The 22,464-nt window shown below is 47.9% G+C and overlaps 1 protein-coding gene across 1 annotated transcript in view; it reads right to left on the bottom strand.

Annotated features, from left to right (window-relative positions):
* ITSN1 (intersectin 1) overlaps positions 1–22,464 on the bottom strand; it is a 106,673-nt gene that overhangs the window by 52,709 nt on the left and 31,500 nt on the right. Inside the window, 12 exon segments of the mRNA XM_021538736.3 lie at positions 174–313; positions 486–573; positions 5,401–5,541; positions 5,927–6,076; positions 7,940–8,202; positions 9,777–9,892; positions 10,706–10,843; positions 12,962–13,025; positions 13,697–13,797; positions 15,864–15,957; positions 16,522–16,698; positions 18,087–18,247. Coding sequence (XP_021394411.2) covers positions 174–313; positions 486–573; positions 5,401–5,541; positions 5,927–6,076; positions 7,940–8,202; positions 9,777–9,892; positions 10,706–10,843; positions 12,962–13,025; positions 13,697–13,797; positions 15,864–15,957; positions 16,522–16,698; positions 18,087–18,247 — 1,633 coding nt within the window.

The following is a 22,464-nucleotide window of genomic DNA, read 5'->3' as shown; positions in this document are numbered from 1 at the left end:
CTGAGCAGCATTTTCTTAAATAGAATAAAGATTAAATAAAATCCTCAACAAACAGATTGAGAATGCTCCCCAAACTGACATTCTTAATCATTTCAGTTCATTTTTTAACCCCACAATCAGGTTAGAAAATAATTAACTGAACATTCAGGAAGGCTTAACGAGCCCTGGGTTACCTTCAGCTGATTATTGAAAATATCAATTTCCTGCAGTTTAGATCTGGTTTCTTTCTCCACCTCATCCAGCTGGTCCCGGAGCTGCTGCCGTGCCAGTTCCTTGGCTTCCAAGGCTCTTTTGATGGTGAGAAGGGAATCCCCTGGTTTGGAACACATTGTCAAGTCAGTATTTTCTTCTGTGGAACACTTTAGGTCACAGAAAGCAACATCTTCCCATCTGCATCTTGCAACACACAAAGAGCAATTCCAGGGGACACTATAGTGAGGGAACGTGCCCTGCCCCAGCTCAGGCATGCCCCAAAAGCTACTCACTGTGCAAACTGTTCTGCTGGACTTGCTTGAGCTGATCATTCAGCAGCTGCTTCTCTGGAATCAGCCTGCCCAGCATCTGCTGGGACTCCTGGAGCACAGACATGGGCAGGGAAAACAAGAACAGAACAGGCACCAGGTGAGTGAGGGACAACTGCAGCCACCAGACCTAAATTACCTTGATTAAATCCAGAGTTGGTAACTTATTTGTTTGATAAAAATGTATTTTAAAAAGGAAGATTTCCATCCTTCACATCTTGACCTATTATCTCTTAATTTACAAGAAACCTTTCTCATATTAAGAGCTCAGATGTGGTGCTTCACACCTGCTTCACTTCTGCTTTACTTGTTCCCTCACTGAATGATGTGTTACTGCTTGTTTCCCTCCTCTGTATCATTGATCTTATCCAAGCACTGTCTGTGTGATATCCCCACAGATCCCAGACATTCTCTGCCAGTCCAGAAGGGTGGGTAGATGCATGGAATTGATCTGATTCTCACTGAGTATTGAGCCAGGCTTGGAATTACCCAAAACTGAGGGCAGAGACACAAGGCTAAATTGGAGGAAATGTTCAAACAAGCACTTACAAAATGTTTAACTCTGATTTTAAAAAATGAAACGCAGAATCCCAAAATCCCTGGAGCTGGCAAAGCCCTCCCAGCCCAGGGAGTCCCAGCTGGGCCCCATGCCCACCTTGTCCCCAGCCCAGAGCACTCAGTGCCACCTCCAGGGGACACCTGCAGGGATGGGCACTGCAAAGCTCCCTGGGCAGCCCCTGCCAGGGCCTGAGCACCCTTTCCATGGGGAAATTGCTGCTGCTGGCCCAGCTGAGCCTGCCCTGGCCCAGCCTGAGGCCGTTCCCTCTCCTCCTGTCCCTGTTCCCTGGGAGCTGAGCCTGACCCCTCCTGGCCGTCCCCTCCACTAACAGTTAATTAATAATATTAACAACAGTGTTAATGATTAGCAACTCAGGTCAGGAATAGTAAGACAAATAGTTACAGGAAGACAAAATAAAGATTTTCCTTTTAAAGGAACATATTCTGGCCAAAAGCCATGAAACACAAGCCCTGTGGGATGAGTGTCCCTGAGTCCTTGACATCTCCATGCTGAGCTCTTGGCAGAGGATTCTCATCTCTGTCAAACTCAGCACGTGTCTGGAAGGTTGTGAACTGCTGTGTTACAGGGGTCCCTTTGGAAGATCCTATTTCCTGTAGAACCCTGGCCCTTTCCAGAGCATGAAGTGCCACCTCACACACTTTTCTGAAGCCTGGACCTCCCAGCTCAAGTTGTCAAAAGATCTTCAGCAGCATGAGGTGAAACAGCACCTGAGTATCAATATCCAATCTTTCCTACAAACCCTGGAACTTCTCTGAGCAATTCTCTGGAACTGCAAGCTTTTGAGGAATCAAGCAGCTGACAGCTTCAATTTGTCACGGAGGATTGCAAATGACATCATTCAATGATAAGAATAAATGTCCTGTGATCCCTGAACACCAGAGTGAGCCCCAGGGATGTTGTGGACTCCCCTGTGGAAGTGTCCCAGGCCAGACAGGAGCAGCCTGGGACAGTGGAAGGTGTCCCTGCCATGGCAGGGGTGGCACTGCATGAGCTCTAAAGTCCATCCCAACAACAAGTCATTCTGTGATCCCGCAATTCCACAAAAAGTATTAATTTTGGTTAAAGGCAGGACTGACTGCACTGCTGTGGCTTTGGGCTGTCCCACTTTCCACCTGCCAGACCCTGAAGGGCTCTGCAGTGGTCAGCTCAGCTCTGAGGGTTATGCAACAACTGCAGCCTCCTGTGAGCTCCTGATGCTCCAGAAAATACCCTGAGACAGCACACAGCACAGTCAAGCACTTTAGGAATTCACAAGTAGCAAAGCAGCAAAATCCAGATAATACAGATTAGATTATGAGGAGCTGCACGTGTCCCTCACAGCTGCAGGGCCTGACACAGCAACAGAGCTCTCCCAGCCCCTCAGGGAGATCCCAAAAGCTGGATAACCCCAATCCTCCCCTGCCTGGGACAGCCTCAGCCCCAGCGCTGGGGACAGTTCTGGCTGTCTCAATAAAAGGTCAGAAGCTGTTGGAAAGTGCCCAGAGGTGGGGAAGGTCCAGAGGGACCCCCGAGGTCCCTGGGGCAGCTCAGCCTGGAGCAGCCTGAGGTCAGAGCTCCCCGGGGCTGCAGGGACAGCTCCGATCTCTGCTCTGGGCCAGGGACAGCACCAGGGAGCGCCTGGGGCTGGGCCAGGCCAGCTCAGGCTGCAATCAGGGAAAGGTTCTTCCCCAGAGGTGCTGGCACTGCCCAGGGAATGGGCACGGCCCCGAGGCTGCCAGAGCTCCAGGAGCCTTTGGGCAGCGCTGCCAGGGATGCCCAGGCTGGGGTTGGTGGGTCTGGGCAGGGCAGGGCTGGCACTGGGGGGTCCCTGGGGGTCCCTCCAGCCCAGGACATTCCCTGTCTGCCATCCTGAGACCACTGGCTGCCTGGAACAAATGAGAATCAGCAATATACACAGTATAAAGCCTTGCTCTGGTGGGAGGCTCCCTGACCATGGCAGGGGTGGATGAACTTTAAAGTCCTTTCCAAACACAACCTCTCTGTGTTTCTGTGGCTCTAAGAATGCTGCAGATCAACCAAGCAGCAAAATGTTCATCAACATGAAAACGAAATTCTCCTTCTCCGAGCACAAAAAGCAGCACAGGACAGCATTTGAGGGTGGAATGTGATCACAACATCAGCTGCTTTGTTTGTAAAGGCCAGAACACTTCCAAACATCCCAGATTACTCAATGCACCGAATAGTTTGGGTAGTGTGTAAGGACAGAGAATGCCAAGGCATCCTGAGGGTCAAGTCCTGTTTCCTGCAAGCCCAGACAGCCATGGAATAAGCATCTAGCCAAGAACACCCACCACATGGATTCCACATCCCTGCCTCATACTAAAGAAACAGATGAAAGAAATTAACAGCATCATAAACTCTGGAAACTCCTGCAACAATAAACGGCCAAGAGCTGAGTAATGTCACACGTGGAGGGGAAATGAAAACCCAACTCCTGCCTCTTGGATAAGGGAAAATGCTCTTCCAATCACCAAGGAGGTAAATAATCCCTGCAGTACTGAGCAAGCCCCAGACAGCACAAAGGTGTTCCCAGCACAGCCCAGGTGTCTGGAGAGCAGGAGCCCTCTGAGCATCCCTCGAGCAGAGAGCCAGAGAACAGCCACACATCCTCAGCAGCAGCACTAACTGGGACACCACTCCTCCCACAAGTTTAATGAAACTGCATCTTGGAAGTAATTAATAGGCTGAAGAATAATTACTCCTCTGAATTAATTAATCTTCCTACAGCAAGTGTCAGATGGATTAAACTCAACTACTTCCAGTAAAGATACATCACCCTACAAAGATAATGATACTTATTGACTTTTTAACCTAATTGAGAGTTTAGAGGATGAAAATCTCCTTTTCTAAAACTCACTTATGTCTTTGTCTGTTCTCTGCAGACGAGATAGGAAAATTTACAGGATATTTGAAAAAATCTTTTTTTTTCAGGAAAAAGCCTTAAAGATCTCCCCAGACAAAATGTGGCCTTTTCTCCTAAGTAGTGACATTTTTCTGGGAACACAACTGGGATAAAATCACCTCAAGTGACACTAAGGGAAATATCAGTGGTGGAGATCAATGAGAGTAGGCATCACCACACAGCCACAGCTATTCCTGCCAAGCCACCTCAAAGCCCAAAACCCAACAGAAAAACTGCCAGGGAAAGCAGGAGTGAAACTGGGATGGAATTGTTTTATTATAATTTTTAGAATAAAAACGATTTCTTAAGTATTATTATAATATTTAAATTTAAATACATTTAAATTTATTTAAATTTTTATAAAAAGCATAGACCCTCAAAAAAACAGTTTCATAATCTGAAGGTTGTGAGTTTGATCCTCACATGAGGCACCACTAAATCTTGGTTTGTGGTTTTTTGTTTGTTTGTTTTTGTTACAGCTGGGATTAAAAGTGTTTGAAATGGTATTTTGCGTTTTGACTTGGATATGTATATTACAGTTTCATAAATTGTGACTTTTATAGTATTTTATTAGTAAGTTATGAAATTGTTTTGTATTTATCTTTATAGGGTTTTTAAAATAAAAATGATTTAATTAAGAAATCATATTTAAATTATTTTTATTTTTAACTTAATGTCTAATTACATTTTAATTTAATCACTATTTTTTTATAATAAAACAGCAGGGTTAGGTTTTAAGCCAGGTTTTACACCTCAGCTCTGTAAGTGTGAGATTCTTTGTGCTGGTACAAATACACTGAGAGACACAAGAACTAGCCAAGAACTAATTTCAAGCCCTATGAAGTACGTAATAAAGAGAAGAATTCCTGAATCAAACACTACAGCCCATTGAAAAACCCTTACAAATGACAGGGAATATTCTTTCACTGAAGGCAGACACCTCCAGCTCTCATGTGACAGAATTTTACATCAGTAAGAAAGGCAAATGCCAGGTTTAGATCCACAACTCCCTGGTTTCACTGGGAGCTTCAATTTTTAAAGTTCATTATTTTTGATAATGAAATAAAACCCATCAACAAGCCACTTCACTGCAGTCAGCTCTTTCCCCCAGCACACAAACAGCAACACAGGACAATTTCCTTCTCCTCACCCCCAAAAACCACCTGCAGCCAAAGCATTTCCTGCTGCCCACACCAGGAGCCCAGGAGGATGAAAGGATAACCCCAAACACCTTCAAGTGTAGGAAGCAGTTCCTAGACACCTCTGCAGGACATAATTTGTCATTCCTGTAAGTTAAAGTGTGAGGAACAGCTCATTCCAAGTTTGCTCAGGATACTGATGTTTTTGAGGAGGACAAAATTCAAAGCTAAGAATAAAATTAGAGAACGTTTTCTCACCTGTAGCTGCTGCTGCAAATGGGTGATTTCTGCAATTCTGAGTTCTCTGGATTTATTTGTACTTTCAATTTCTTGTCTTTGGGTCGACAGCCGACACCTGATATCCTGGAGCTTCCCCTCCAACTGGTTTCTTTTATCATTCTTTAAAAGAAAAGAAAAATACCTATTTAATAATTTTTTAACCAAAATGTTCAGTTGTGCAAGTCTGGATCTAAAAACTTAACTCCTTTTCTAAAACTCATTTACATCTTTAGTCTGTCCTCTACAGATGAAATAGAAAAATTTACAGGATATTTGAAAAAAAATTTTTTTTTTTTCAGGAAAAAGCTTTAAGGATCTCTCTCCAGACGAAATGTGGCCTTTTCTCCTAAGTAGTGACATTTTCTGGGATCACAATTGGGATAAAAATACCTCAAGTGACACTAAGAGAAATATCAGAGGTGGAAATTCTAGAAAACAACCACAGCAAGGACACAGTCACCACCACTGTGCTTGTGTGTGTGTGAGCTGCTCCAGCACCACTCACGAGAGCTTCCAGTTCGAATTCCAGGGTTTTCTTCTTGGCTTTCAGCACCATGATGTCCTCCTGCTCCTTGTTCCTCTGGTTCAGCAGCTCCTGCCGCCGGTTGCGCTCCCACTCCAGCTGCCTCTGCCTCTCCAGCTCCCGTTTGGCAGCCTGCAGATGCAAAAATCAGCATCTGGAATTTGGGATATTCCTATTCTGATATTCAGTTAGAACGCTGGCACAAATGGGGGGCTGCTCTGGGCTCTACACACACCAATTGCTCAGGGGGTGCTTCCAGCAAATGATGCCTTATCAAGCCTGCCCTGGAGCAGAGGCTGGATGGAGTTCCAGAATAAAGCAGGGATTTATTCAAAGGATCTCCTCCATGGATGCACCTTGGGCAGCACCAGAGCCCAGCCAGGGCTGCACCCAAATGACCCAAAATGTCCCAAAATGCACGAGCGCTCCCGGGGCTCTCCCTGGGATCAGTTCTGCTCCATTGGCACCTTGGAGTTCATTGTCCCATTCCAGCTCCAGCCCATCAGTCCCACCCTGCTTGTTTTTCTCTCTCCAGCCCACGCTGTTTGTGCTCCTGGGCTGAGGTTTGGATCATTTGTCCTTGGTGCCCAGCTGGAGCAGGAATTGTTTTGTGTCCCTGCTCTGTGCACAGAGCTCAGCATCCCCTGATATAAATCCCAGACCCACACACTGAAGCAGCACAGAATGTGAAAAATAGAAAAGCTAAACCTGAGGCATCACAGAAGTGACTGAACAGAAACTCCCTCTGTTTTGCAAGATCCAGTTTGCTGATTTAACAGGTTTGTTTAATACTAAGACTGGGAGAACTCTCTAAGACATACCCAAATCTCTTTCTAACCTGCAACATCTGTAGCTTTGCAAAGAACAGCCAAGTGTTTCTGTGCTGAATCTATCAAGGTTTGGCAATGGGAGAAAAGGGGAGATGTTTGGATTAACCAGGGTGTGTTTCCTTTAACAAATCAAAGGCCAGGTTGGATGGTGCTACGTGGTCTGGTGAATGTTATCCCTGCCCATGGCAGAGGGCTGGAACTAGAGGATCCTGAAGGTCCCTTCCAACCCAAACCATTCTGGTACTCTATGAAATGAACTCATCCCTGGAAAATCATGAATGCTGGAAGTTTTTCTTCATTCATTCACACACCTCTTAACACCTAATATAATAACAACAGTAATCAAAATATTATTTTTAAAGAAGTGAGAGGTAAGGAGCATGTTGTCCTAGATGTCAGTGTCTCATCCATTAATTTCACAGGACAAATGAAGCAAAAACTGCCCCTTCCTTGCCTTTAACACCCCAGAAATTCTAGTTCCTGCTTTAAAAGTTTGCTCCTTACCCTGGCAGCACCACACCGAGTGCCCAGCACTCACCTGGATGCTCCCAAGCTGGGGCACTACTGGAATGCTGTCTGCTGAGAATTTCAGACTTCCTGTGCTGCCAGGCACTGACCCCCAGGAGAACATTGCACTGACCTGAGGCCGTGGAGAAGCTTCCAAAATGGAATGGCAAAACTGGGATTGTGGGGGTGGAGTTTGAATAGAAGTGTGTGATATCACAGCGTGGGAAACTCAGAGTTTAAGGTTTAGAATGCAGGAATAGATATAAAGCAAGATGGAGGTTTTAGGGTGGAGACTGCTCCTTCCTCACCTCCTTCTCCATGGGTTTGGGTGGTTTTGTGCAATTGGATAAAAACGCCCCCATTGTGGGCATGGGTGGTTGGGTATTGGGTTACAAGTGAAAATAATTGAGGTGTCATTTCTTAATTGGACTGTTTATTATTATTAATTTCTACAGGCTTTAAAAGGCCTTGTAGAGAGAGAGATGGGGCTCCATTTTTAGTTTGTTGAAGTGCTGCAGAACTCAGGGTTTGTGAGACTGTGACAGAGACAAGAACCGATAAACACCTGAGTCCCAACAAGAAATTCCCTCTCACACATTTCATCCCAACCTTGGCTAAAAAAAGAAGCCAAGACTCCACAGGGCCCAGCCCAGCTTACCTCTCTCCTCTCAATCTCCTTCCTCCTCTCCTCCTCGCGCTGCCGCTCCAGCTCCCGCTGCTTCTCCAGCTGCTTCTCCAGCTCCAGCTGCCGCTTGCGCTCCTGCTCCTGCCGCTCGCGCTCCTTCCTCTCCTGCTCGGCCCTCTCCAGCTGGGCCAGCCTCTCCTGCTCCTTGCGCTGCTGCTCCAGCAGTGCCTGCCTGCGCTTCTCCAGCTCCAGGTTGCCCCGCTCGAAGTTCTCCCGCTTCTTGTCCTCGAACGTCACTTCGTGCATGGAAACGCGGGGCAAAAGGACAGTTAAACTCTGCCACTGACTTGGAAACAAATAGACCATAGAAACCCAAAGGAATCCCCAGCAAAGTCAATCCACCTGCCAGCAGGAGAGGATGCACCTCCCCACTAGGGATAACGGCTCCACAGGTCAGCCTGGGGTTTAGTATGGGAAATGGGAAATGGATTCAGAGTGGGAAATGGATTTGTAGAGAGCTCTCAGGGCCTGACAGAGGGCTCACACAGTGTGCATCTGTATGCAAACCTTGAGATCAGAAATGCTGACTTAGAAATGCCATGGAATAGGACAGACATTGCCGAGAGAAAAATGGAGCTAGAAAAAAGTTTCAGAGGATGGCCCTGCAAATAAGACTAGATGCTTTGGAGAAATAGAACTATGAAAGACTGATGTTGCTGATCCCCTCAAAGCCACATCCTCAGCAAACCAAGGAGGGAATTCCCATTTCCACTCCTCAGGCCTCCAGCTTGCTCCACAAAACTCAGCAAGGGAAGTAATTTAGACAAACCATTCTCCAGCTGATCCTCCATGGGGACATGGATCTGACTTCTTCAGCACATTGGATAATAGCAGAAGTCCAAGAGCCATAATTTCCATTAGTGTAGAGCAAAGAATTCAGCTGCTGACATCATCAAAAGGCCATTATGCAAATGACCAGAACTTACTTAAAGTTGCTATTCTCATTAGATTACTCATTACTGTCAGGAAAAGAAATGGTTTAGGTTCTTGAGCAGCTGAGCTCAGAAGTCTGGATTCCTGCAGAACCATATCCTCACCACCTACTGTCCTAAAAGAACAGTCTCAGTTCCAGCACAGCTTCCCTGACATCCCTCTGCAGTCCCAGGGACTGTCCCTCCTTCGCCTCACTCCTCAGCACCTCCATCCAAATGATTCTTTCACTTCACCTTCTGTTCCTTTTCATACCCTCTGTGTGCCACTCCCACAGCCCAAAGGGCAGGTTTCTCTCCCTCGTGTGGCCAGCATGGACATCTTTGGGATGCAAGACCAGGGAGAGCCCACACTGCCTTCCCAGTGTGCACAGTTGGACACATCAGCCCAACTCCTGCTGAACCAGCTGAATTCTTGTCTTTTCCAGTTTGTGCCCCTTTCCAGCTGCCAATTCCCTCTTCCTTTAGTTCTTTCCCTGGAACTGCTGAAATCTGTATTAAGCCCCACACTGTTACACAGACTCCAAGGAAACAGCTCTCTGTGGGAGTACTGGGATCTTTCACAGACACCTCAGCCAAGCTTTGCTCCACCTAATTCAGAGGATGAAGGCAGCAGGAATTTTTCCTTGGAATACTGTGCCAGGGCTGCAAAGGGCTGGGTGGGGAATGCAGGAGATGAGGAGCCTGAAGGCTCTTCCCAACCCCAAGGATCAGGCACAGGAATGAGCTGGACTCAGTAATATCTTGGTTGTGCCTTGACCTGTCCCAAATTGTTCTGAAAAGACATTTCTCAGTCAGCCCATGTAACCTCCCAGGCTGTGAGCCAATGGAAAAACCCTCTGGGAACAGCACACTAAATATCCTTGCTTTCCCTTGCTCACCTGGTAATTTCTTTTCCAGTTGCTGCTGTTCTTCTTCCAATGCTGGTTCTTCTGGTAACCTTTGGTCTACAGACACTGAACTGGCAGCAGAAATCCCACTGCCAGAGCGGACTCTTCTGCCAAGGAAACAGGAATTGTGGGTGCTTAACAGAACCCAGGCCTACTCAAACTACTTATGATTTAATGATGAGATCAAATTAAATGGAATGATGTAATGTTTCGTGGTACTCAATGTTTATCCAGTGCTGCCCAGAGGGTCTCACTCAGGCGTTGCCTCAGGAGAACAAGATTTTCCAGAATCCCAGCAGTTCACTGGTGTCTCAAATTCTTCTTCCAGATGGGTTCAACCCTGTCCCCAAGATCTCTCACTTGAGGGGAGATTTTTCCCTAACCAATCTGAGTTTGGGGAAATGCTGATTTAAACTACAGTAAAAACAGCAGACAGAGGAAGAGCTCACTATAGTCAAGCTAAAAGCAAGATCCCAGGTGGAGTACACAAAAACTGGGAATCTTTAGGAGGATATCTGAAGAACACAGTAAAAAACCACTTATTTTCACTGCTGTTACTTTCTTCCCATCTATTTCTCCACAAAGAAGTAAAATGGAACAAGAGAAGTGATGAATGACTCCACAGTTCCCAAACCCAGCTGTACCAAAGGAGGTCTGGATGTGGTGCAGTGCAAATCCACCTTGGAATTCCAATACCTTCTGACTGCTCTACAGGAGTATAAGCCTGAACTTAAATCTAGGTTTCTATGGTCAAACTGAGCAAGTCTGGAAGGTGTGCCAGCATAAACACCCACCCAAACCCTGTTCTCACAGGGCAAAAGGTGAGGGCTCACTGCTCCGTTCCTGTACTTGGCACTCCCAGAACCATCCCAATGACATAGAGAACTCAGGAGGGAGACTCCCAGGGGATGAGCAGTCACCTGAATGAAGGTGGGATGTACTCTGGGGGCAGGGCAGGAGGCAGTGGCTGACCAGACATCGCTACATCAATGAGGTGCATAGCCAGGATAAACTCCTCAGCTGTCAGCTTCCCATCTTGATCAATGTCAGAGAGAGTCCTTGTTAAAGGGGAAGGACAAAGCAAGGGAATTATTAAATATTAAAAAACATTGTTCAAAGGCATGTACAGTTCCAATTTCATTCACATTTTTCACTATTTTTTCCACACTACTTGATTTTTTCAAAACAAATGAAAAGCAAACCCCAAAAGCTTCCCTATTTTCCCCATTTCTCATGGCTGTCTGTCTGAAATCCAGCCTTGAAGCCACAGCTTCTCCTTCACCTGCTCTGAGTGCTGCCAGGAACTCATGCCAGAGAAGAAATTTTAACCAGTGGAGTTCTCCTGAACACCCCGTGAACACCAGAAGAACCAGCTCAGGTGTTTGGCAGAACTTTTAGGTTTGGTCTCCTTCCTCCCTAGAGGCTCCTATCTCACATTCCAGGGCACCCACTGGCAGTGAAATCAAAGCCATTGGTGTTCTAGTCCTGACAAGCACCAACCCACCCTGGCATTATGCACATATCAAAAATTAGAGAGTAATGTCTCTGGATGGCCCCAAAGCAGAGCTCCAACAGAGGCACAAAATGCTTTTACTCCTGTTAAGGTGGTGTTGGAGAAAATTAACAGCCAGGGACAGCACCCAGGGAGCAGCTGGAGCTGGGCCTGGAGGGATTTAGGGTGGGTTTTAGGGAAAGGCTCTTCCCCAGAGGTGCTGGCACTGCCCAGGCTGCCCAGGGAACGGGCACGGCCCCGAGGCTGCCAGAGCTGCAGGAGCCTTTGGGCAGCACTGCCAGGGATGCCCAGGGTGGGGTTGGTGGGGTCTGGGCAGGGCAGGGCTGGCACTGGGGGATCCCTGGGAGTCCCTTCAGCTCAGGATCTGTTTCTCCAGTGTGCTGCACTCTAATAATGCAGGGAAATCTCCCATGATACTGTGAAAATTCAATGGAAGTAAGTGATACATTCTTCTGAAGTCCCAGGGCACAGGACTTTGCCAATGGGATTTAAATTTGGGACACAATCACAGCCTCACTCAAGCCACACCTGTGACACTGAACTCCTCAGGCTGGAGCACAGGAACAAGCCAGGAGACTGGGAATGCAGCATGCACAGAAGTGACTGATCAGCTGGGTCCACACTTGGGGCAGAACTCCCAGGACAGCCCAAGGCTCAGCATCAACTCTTCCCTTTGAGTGTCTGAGTCAGGGATTCCAGCCCCAGCACAGGCTGACACACCTCACCCCAGAGCAGGGCCCAGGAAAGGACCAGCAAGAGCTGGAATATCCCCTCCTTATCTCAGTGCACTGGCAGCTCTCAGTGCCCCCAGCTGAGTGAGTCCTGTTTGCAGCTCCTGCAGTGAGCTGGTGGCAGCTGCCTGCCCACACAAGCACTCCAAGGCTGGCAAAAGCAGAGCATTTCTTGGTTAATCATCTGCTGGGGGACTGGGCTGATTTGTTTTTATCCCTTTGTTAGGAAACAGAGAAGGAAAGAGTGGTTTTTAATTTATAACACAACTCCCAGTGCTTTGCAAAGAGAACAAGTGCAGTGAATGGCCTTGTCAGAGTGACTGCACCACTGCCATCCTCACACTGAGCCCCTGGGCCAGCTCCAATGCTCCTCAAGCAAACACTCCTAAAGGACAGAAGTTAATTAGGAACAACTTCCCATGGGGCAATAAAAACATAATAAAGTTCAGCAAACAACAAGTTGGAAGGCAAAAGGGAAGCTGAGACAAATGCTTTTAAAATCCATTATTGTACAGGTCTGTAAGTCCAGTCCCTGGGAAACCAGCCCTCCCATAGCCATGGAAAAGGCAGAGAAACCCCACAGAAAGTGTGGCTTGGGTTAAGCTTCCTGTTCTACCACCTCTGCAAAGGTAAATGTGTACCTGGTGCTCAGTCAGGGGATGTGGAAGGCACAGGGTGCTGAACATCTGCTCTGCCTAAAAACCCAGCACTGAACCACAACTTTCAGAACATCACACAAAAGATGCTCCTGGTGCTCTTGCAGAATAATATTAGTAAAGGCATAGAAGTGCAGGTTTTGTTTATAAAGTTACACATAACAAAGAGCAACGTGATTTATCAGTGAGACTGAAAATGGAGAAAACCCCATGGGCTCCAGTGCAGAGGTTTCAGAACAGTTTGTGTTTTGATGGAAATGGAAACATTTATTTTACCATATTGTAGCCAGCTGAGCCTGGGGTAAACTTGACTGCATGAGAATCGTTCTTGCTTGGGGACCTAAAAAGGAAACAAATATTAACAAAATAAGCAAGAGATGCAAACCAGAAGGAATTTGGCTCCCCAAATAACCAAGAAATAATACTTCACTTCTGCACAATAACCATAGAATCCCAGACTGGTTTGAGTTGGAGGGACCTCAAATCCCACCCAGTGCCACCCCTGCCATGGCAGGGACACCTCCCACTGTCCCAGGCTGCTCCAGCCCCAGTGTCCAACCTGGCCTTGGGCACTGCCAGGGATCCAGGGGCAGCCCCAGCTGCTCTGGGCAACCAAATCCCTCAGATTGAAATCCAAGAAAGCTCTAAACCACAAAGACATGCGCACCAGAACTGGCAAAATCAAGCCAGGAGACCAGTTCTAGTCTCTCCCTGGAACTGGACACTGCTCTCAGCAGTGGGTGAACCAAGCACTGGAAATGGCTGCACAAGTTTTCACAGAATACACTGTGCCCTTTTCCCAGGGTCAACTTTGCAGAAAATAAAGGAAAGATGGGGATAAAATGATCCCAGTGGCAATGAATATTTGCTTCTAAACAAGAGCATTAAGCACCTGGGAGATTCAAACAGAAAAATGCTGATGAGCCTCTTACTACATGAACAACACCCTCAGTGGCATTAACTTGGCTCTTCCAGCTCCAAACAAGGGGACAACAGAAGCTGTGCCAGTACCTGTCAGGTGTCCACTCATGGTTTTGTCGTGGCTGTTGAAGAGCTGCCGGTACTTGAGCCGTGAGGACTGAGGCACGGCCCACTCTGCCACGGCAGGAGAGCTGCAAGGACAGCAGGGAGAAGAGGGAGAGCTGGAGATTGCATCTCATAAAGGCCATGAGAACAACCACAGAGTCATTAATCACAGCAGGGTTTGGGCTGGAGGGACCTCAAATCCCACCCAGTGCCACCCCTGCCATGGGGACACCTCCCACTGTCCCAGGCTGCTCCAGCCCCAGTGTCCAACCTGGCCCTGGGCACTGCCAGGGATCCAGGGCAGCCACAGCTGCTCTGGGCACCCTGTGCCAGGGCCTCAGCCCCCTCACAAAGAGGCTGAAGTGCTGCACTGAGATCAAGTTTTATGCCTGAAAATGTTCTTTCCTCCAGTTTTGCTGTGAGGGTGGGGAGGTCCTGAGGTGTCCCAGAGCAGCTGGGGCTGCCCTGGATCCCTGGCAGTGCCCAAGACCAGGTTGGACACTGGGGCTGGAGCAGCCTGGCACAGTGGGAGGTGTCCCTGCCATGGCAGGGGTGGCACTGATGAGGTTTAAGGTCCCTCCCAACCCAAACCATTCCATGATTCCATGATCTAATATTCCTTGCTATTCCTGAAACCACCACAGGTTTGACCACTTGTTTGCCAACATTTATCCCAATTCAGTCTCTTGGAAGATGGTTTGTTTTTCAAGAGTTTTGCAGGAACCCAAATAGTTCAGAGAGCTACAGGATTATACCTAAACACATAGCAGGAAATGCGGAATAACATTTTATTCCGCCTTTAACTGCTTCTCTTAGCCAAATAGAGCTGATGAAGGAAAACAAATGTAAAATATACTGGAAATGTAGAAAAAAAGGTGTGAAAAAGCCACATCTGAACGTAAAGTTTCTCATAATGGAACAAGTGAGGAATGTAATATTCCCAGTTCTAATCCATTCCCATAACAGGCCAAGTTGATTTGCAGCTCTCATTTCCCAGGCTTGATGGCTGACAAATCCTAATTCTGAAAAACAAGGAGCAGAGTTTTTCTGCCTTTAGGCACATTCAAACTTTATCCTTTTTTTGACCTTATAAAAAGGACAAGACACATGACAAGACACAAGCCAGTATCTCTATTTCTATTTTTGATTTCCAAACTCTTGAGCTTAAATAATACCCCTTCATGGGAGCAAAGCAAAAACAAGCTGTCCCTTCAATAATGAAAATAAGAAAAAAGGCCAAATATTTAATTTTTACCCATAAGAATTCCTCCTCAGTTTTGCTGGATTTGGGGGTTCCAAACATTTTAATTTCTGTGTTACACATAAATTATACCGCAGCATCCCTATTCTGTTTCTGGCCAGTTTAGGTTTCAGAGAGATTAATTGTTTTGAAAGACTTTTAATTATTTCCCAGTACTGAGTAGTATCAGTTATCTAATAGCAGGGCAATAGACAAGCCTGCAGAAGGAAATGAAAATAAAACCAGATCATTTAATTGTGTCCCAAGCTATTTTCCTCTTGCAAAAAACCTGTGCCATAGATCCGTGAGCCAGATGATTTATAAGTACTTTGGGAAATCACTCTCTTAACTCCTCTCAGGAAGTTTTATTTGTTAGATCCATTTTTTTAAACCACAGTGAAATATTTTTTGCCCAACCACATGTTTTTCTAGGCCTCGGAATAATCTAAAAGCCCTTAAAGTGATTTTTCACACAGAACTTGAAGAATATAGAAGAAACAGTGATGTAGAGTGCATTTAAAATATGAGACCTATTAAATATTTTGCTTTTAGCAATTACCCTGCAGTTGCTAATTTTAAGTAATGCATTACTTGTTTTGTTTTCCCAGTACCAGGAGTGTCTGTGCACGATGCAGATTTTGTTTATAGAAACAAAATCTATAGAACAGCAAATTCTGTTCTAAAAATCAAGTGAAGATAATGTCAGCAGTGTCAGTAGTTAATAACTTTATTTCCATGATTCCTGCTCCTGGAGCATTAGGAAGGTGGAGTAAAGTCACAGCACCCCACAGAAAACTGAGGTGGTACCTCTGCAGAACTGATTTCTGCCAGAACTATTATTTCAGATGACCACTTTGGAAAGGGAAGGAGTTTTTCCAGCCCTGGGGACCCAACCCCCTGGCCCAGCCCCACCTGGCCACGTCGAAGGATTGTGCCTTTTGCAGCTTTGCATTGAGCTGAGCTCCCGGCCCGGAGCGGCTGAAGGAAGAACTCTTTGGCAAAGTGGCTGGGAAGAGAGAAAACAGGGATTTATTGCTATTCACAGTGAACTAGACAATTCCCATGACATTCATTCAGCTCCTACATCAAGTTACAAGCACTGTCTGATGGGAACTTTTTAACAATATAAAGATCAGAGAGTCCAGCATGACGGGGAAACACAAGGGCACTTCCCTCACATCTTTTTACTTCCACAGCTTTGTGGAAACCCTGTTGACACCAAATTATATTTAGGTACATGTTAGAAACCATATGTAGTTCAGTATTAAAGTCACCCTAACAAAGAGCAGTACTTCAGAAGCTACAAGGAGACAGGAGAGGCCCAATTTCCAGGCAACAGCTTCCTGGCAAGTTCATCTCTCCAAGTGCTGTTTTATTTTCTCACCACGAGGGACTCCTGCGGGAGGCCATGTCCACATTCCTTCTTTTAGCTCTTCTCCAAGTGTGCCAAGTGGGCTAAAGCAAAGCACAGTCCTTCCCCAAAGGCATCACTGGAGTGGCTAATCCCATGTGTCCCGAGGAAACGCGGGGGAGCTGTTAGGAGCAGGAGACAGAAGTGAGAGCAGCGTACCGGGGTGAGCGAAAGCAGGCAGGGGCTGGATGACAGCAGGAGCTCCGTTAGCCAGGGGAGGGACGGCGGCAGGGACAGAGGACACCAGTGGGGGGGACATCCCCACGACTGGGATGGATGCCATGGGCACCGGGGCCACAGTGGTGAGGGATGGCATGTTGGCAATGCCCCCGAGACCTACGGGCGAGAAAAGCACAGGTTGGTTTTGGCACACCCGACACCTCCAGGGGCAGCTCCCACCCCTGGGACACCCTCCCAGCCCGGGGCAGGGACACAGGGCACAGGGCCAGCCCCACGGCAGGGACAGCACTGCCCCAGCTGTCCAGCAGCCTCTGCTGTGAAAGGAATCGTGTGCCTTGACCTGAGTGAGGAGCCCCCAGGCTGCCCCAGAAGCTGCAGGGCTGGTGCTGCAGCCTTTGGCTGGGATGAGACAGGGCAAAGCTGATGGGAGAGCAGAGGAATGAGAGGCTGAGGGTAAGCACAGCTGCAGGGAACCAGGGGGGTTAAGGAGGGCCAGTGGTGCCAAGGGAAGAACAAGGGATGTGCACACAGCTCATATCAATCTACAGGGAATGAGAACAGGGGAATTACCCATTTGGCTGGGTTTTGTGGGGGTTCATTTCACTTTGCCTTTTCTCACTTTACCCTGTATTGGCTCTGCCCAGTTTCACTGTCTTCTTCCAAAGAATTTTACTTCTGACTGTAAAACTTGTGGGGGTTACAGTGCATCAAACCACACTGCTGCAAGCAGTTTATCAAAGGCACTGTTCCCTTTCCTCAGGACATTTAGATGGAATACTGGGAATTAGGAATTGTTCCCTGGCAGGGTGGGCAGGCCCTGGCACAGGGTGCCCAGAGCAGCTGGGGCTGCCCTGGATCCCTGGCAGTGCCCAAGGCCAGGTTGGACCCTGGGGCTGGAGCAGCCTGGCACAGTGGGAGGTGTCCCTGCCATGGCAGGGGTGGGATGGGATGGGCTTTGAGGTCCCTTTCATTCCAAACCATTCCATGATTCCCAGGCACCAATAATCCTGAGCCACAGCCAAGACTAAAGCAGAAAGGGAAAGAACCTCCCATGACAGGACCAAGGTGTCAGAGGTTTGGCTTTATTTGGTTATTTTCCTCTGCCCATCCCATCTTCCCTACTCTTTTCCTAGAAATGATGGTGACTTTGGCAATACTTCATCCCAGCAGCTCCTACCAGAGCAGCACTGCTCATCAAAGCAGAAGGTGCAGGGATTGTAAAAAATCAAGAACAACAGAGCAGAGCTTGCCAAAGTTGGAGATCCACTAATGCCAACAGGTTAAACCACAATTCTAGCCCTTTGGAATGCACTAGCCCTGCTACCTGAGCCTTGTTTTGTTTGGAGCAGTGCAAACCTGAAGCAAACAGGAGCTCAGCTCAGGTAAAAGCCCAGTCTCAGTGCATGTGCAACATCTGGGTTTGAGTGCATGTGCTTTCAGAAGCACCATTCCCTAAAATTTTCCTGGAGAAACTGCAAAAGGCCAATGGAATTGCTGCAGTCCCAGGTAACAAGGAGGGAAATGGAGGAGAACAGGGATCTTACCAAATCCTGGGGCACCAGGCAGGGCGAGGGGCGGCTGCTTCATGACGGGCGGCAGCGCGGCTGGGAGCTGGTAACCCTGGAGCTTCAGTTTGATGAGTTTCATAGCTATGGAAAACTCCAAGGGATCCATCCTCCCATCATTGTTCATGTCAGCTAGAGCCCTGCAAAACACAGTGTTCGCACAGTTACACCCTGCAGTTAGGAACTTCAGGCCTTGCACCAGGAGCAGGCTCACATGAGTGTGGATATTCAAGGCTGACAAAGGGGCTGGAGCCCCAGGAGGGGCTGAGGGAGCTGGAAAGGGGCTGGAGAGCTCCTGAGGGAGCTGGGAAGGGGCTGGAGAGTTCCTGAGGGAGCTGGGAAGGGGCTGGAGAGTTCCTGAGGGAGCTGGGAAGGGAATGGAGAGTTCCTGAGGGAGCTGGGAAGGGAATGGAGAGTTCCTGAGGGAGCTGGGAAGGGGCTGGAGAGTTCCTGAGGGAGCTGGGAAGGGACTGGGGAGTTCCTGAGGGAGCTGGGAAGGGGCTGGAGAGTTCCTGAGGGAGCTGGGAAGGGGCTGAGCTGGAGCAAAGGAGGCTCAGGGGGACCTTGTGGCTCTCACAGCTCCTGCCAGGAGGGGACAGCCGGGGGGTCGGGCTCTGCTCCAGGAACAGGGACAGGAGGAGAGGGAACGGCCTCAGGCTGGGCCAGGGCAGGCTCAGCTGGGACAGCAGCAGCAATTTCCCCATGGAAAGGGTGCTCAGGCCCTGGCAGGGGCTGCCCAGGGAGCTTTGCAGTGCCCATCCCTGCAGGTGTCCCCTGGAGGTGGCACTGAGTGCTCTGGGCTGGGGACAAGGTGGGCATGGGGCCCAGCTGGGTCTCCCTGGGCTGGGAGGGCTTTGCCAGCCTCAGGGATTTGGGATTCTCACTAATTTCTACCCAAAGCCATGCCAGGCTAAAACTAAGACACTATTTAAACTTAAAAGTTCTTTGATTTCTTTCTTTGGGTGATTAATAAATATTTTTGAAGTTGCTTTTCAGCCCTTGGAGGAATTACAACGAAGCATCCAGAACAAATGCAGCTGTACAAAAACTGCAAAATCACACCAATGAAAGCACAGGGTCCTAAAGCATCACCACAAGAGAAGCAAATCACTGAGTCTGCAAATCTGTACTTTAACTCCACTTAGAACATTCTTTAAATCTGTGACTCCCCTCAGCACTGCTCCATCTGCGAGTGTGCAAATGTGTTTTCAATTAAACAATAGCACTCAAGATGAAACATTGAGCCTAGGCCTTGAATAGGCTTTCAGGGGAAGGAGTCTGACTTAAACAGTCTGCTTTTTGTTCCTTGCCTTGCTAGCTAAAAAAACCCAGCTCAGCAGGGAATAGGGGTGGGAGCCTGGGGGGAGAGAAGCAGGAAGAAGAGTGTCAGTTCCTGCCACTGCACACCAAAAACTCCTGAGCAAATGCACATCAGAAATAGCTGTAAACTTACTTTTACAGAAATAGCAGAAACTTACTTTAACAGAAATAGCTCTAATCTTACTTTTCAACATCATGCTTACTTCTTCGCATCTGTTTGAAGAATTAAGTACAGATTTCAGCACTGGGGTAATACAGATTTTTAAATCCATGTATTTACTTCTATGTCATGGGTGTGGTTGAACCAGAGCTTCATTTCTCATCAAATTCCTCTCAAAGACAGCTTTTGTGCAACTAAGTGAAAGTTAACCCAAAATTATTTATAGCTGATAACTATCAGCTATTTATAACTGATACACAAGGAGACAGCCAGGCATAAGTAGTGGCAAAATGGAAATCCTCCCACTCAAAAAAAAACACCCCAAAACTGGAAAACCCCCATGGAGAGGCAGATCCCAGCAGGGAGCAGCACAGGTTTAGATCCCCAGCAGCATCAGACACTCCAAACCCCTCCAGAACTCCTAAGAAAGGATTTCCAGTGGTGTAGCTGCCTTAATCCACCAGTTCTGATGCCATGGGGCTAAATAACAGAATTAAAATCTGGGAGAAGCATTTAAAGAAAGTCTGGAGAGGACACTGAGACACAGATACTGATATCCTTAAAAAGCATGTGCTGCACCTGTGCCTGGAAGATGCTGAATCCCAGAATGCCAGGCTGGGCAGAACCTCAAAGCTCATTTCATTCCCACCCCTGCCATGGCAGGGACACCTCCCACTGTCTCAGTGTCCAACCTGGCCTTGGGCACTGCCAGGGACCCAGGGGAATCTGGGAATTCCATCCCAGCCCTGCCCACCCTGCCAGGGAACAATTCCCAATTCCCAATCTCCCACCCAGCCCTGCCCTCTGGCAGTGGGAGCCATTCCCTGGCTCCTGTCCCTCCATCCTTGTCCCCAGTCCCTCTGCAGCTCTCCTGGAGCCCCTCCAGGCCCTGGCAGGGCTCTGAGCTCTCCCTGGAGCTTCTCCTCTCCAGGTGAGCCCCCCCAGCTCTGCCAGCCTGTCCCATAATAGTCTTACCAGTAGCCTCTACACCTGCAAATACTTTGATTTATAAGATAAAACCCCTTCTATTAATAAGCACAGACAGACCCTCAGTGGGTTCTATCCCTGACCAGGAAAATACAGGAAGAGTAAAGATCACCCTGTAGGAACCTTGGCTCTCCAGGCACCATTTCCTGCTGGAACACAGCAAATCTTTGCATCCTATATGGGAAAACATTCACTGCCCAGCAATCAGAAAATCTGATGTGCACCAGTGTCACTGCTCTCATTGAACTCCAATTCACATCAGCAGCTGTAGCTTTTCATTCAACATCTGACCTTCTGTGAACTCCTTTACTCTAGACCAACAGCTTCATTACTGAAATTATCAGCACAAATATCAGTGCAGAGAGTTGTATGTACCCCCCAGAATTCCTCCAGTTTTACAGAGTGCAAAGAAAAAGCAGCTTTTGTCTGACAAACTCTTCCTGCAAAAATAGGACACATTTCCATTTCTAGTTGCAGAAGTTGGTGTCAGGCTGCTGGATTTTCCTGTGCTGCTCTGGAATAAGCAGCACCTAAAATGCAGGGAACCAGCAAACACCATCTAATTCCACTAATTTCTGCTCCTAATGAAATTGGGGACAATGTGGTGCCCTTGCATTTGCTTCATTTGTGGCCTGGCCGGAACCAGTGCAGAGTAAATGGATTAAACATTGGCTAAATATTTATTATCTTCTGTAGGCCAGGCCTGTGTTTGTATCTAATGACAAGAGCAGCAGTGGGCTCAGCACCACCCCAGGGCTCAGGTGCTGACAAATCCTTCCCCATGGATCTTGTCCTCCTCCTTTCTCTCATCTTTTCTGCAGAATAAAAAGCCAGCTTGATTACTTTTGCATGTATGAGGTGCAGAAACTGAATACAGGCACTTTTCCCACCAAACATGCTGTAATCAGCACACAAACCACCTGTCCATGAAAGCAGGGCTGTGTTAAAGCAGGGATCACTGTGCAGTTCCCAAAGCTGGACTGATTTAGCTGGACATTCCCCCCAGGTTGCACAGTCCCAGATGTGTCACAGCCACGAGCATGAGCAGCTCTCAGGTGTCTGTGGATGCCTGGGCAGGAAGCCACAGCTCCCAGAATTACCCCACTGTGCCCACCCTTGGACACAGATTTAGGAAGGCTGGGAGGGATGCAGATGTCAGGAACAAGGAGGTCACCCAGCCACTCTGTCCTGATAAAATAAGTAACTCCAAATGCATGGAGAACGGCTGGCATTGATTATTTCAGTTCTCCTTTCATTCCAGGGGCCAGGCCACACAGGAGATGCTCTCTGAGGCCCCATTCCTCAGGGCTCTAAAAAAAGGCAGATTATTCTGCTTAAGCACAGTTATCTCCCAAGCCACTGCAGGCCCAGCTCAAAGCCCAATTAGAGGCTTCTTAATTGATCACCAGCCTGGAGAGTCTGCAGCTGGTGAAGGGCACAACAGCACCGAAGCTGTCATGGCAGACCATAATACTTCACTCCTGTGCTCACTGAGGTCCCAGAGACTTCTTTCCTTGCATGAGGAGTACAAGGGACACAGGAATTCTCACTGCTAATAAAAAGTGCTGTTTCAAAGGACTGAATCCTGGGGAAGCTTTTAGGGGCCCAGAAATGAGGGGAGGGATTGATCAGATTTATTCCTCGTGTCCCTCCAGCTGTGAGGGATCCTTCAGCAAACACAGGCCGGGCTTTTCTCCCATTATTCCAGTCAAATCAGGAGGATGATGAAGAATAGGAAAACACTTCCAGAAGAGCACACCCAGACAGACAGACAGACAGACACTTCCTCAGGGACTCCCCTGGATCCCTGGCAGCACCCAAGGCCAGGTTGGACACTGGGGCTTGGAGCAGACTGGGACAGTGGAAGGTGTCCCTGCCATGGCAGAGGTG

The sequence above is a fragment of the Lonchura striata genome, chromosome 2 (genome assembly GCF_046129695.1).
Source record: "Lonchura striata isolate bLonStr1 chromosome 2, bLonStr1.mat, whole genome shotgun sequence".
Classification (NCBI taxonomy): domain Eukaryota; kingdom Metazoa; phylum Chordata; class Aves; order Passeriformes; family Estrildidae; genus Lonchura; species Lonchura striata.
The sequence above is the reverse complement of the archived record's forward strand: the minus strand, read 5'-3'. Positions and strand labels throughout refer to the sequence as shown.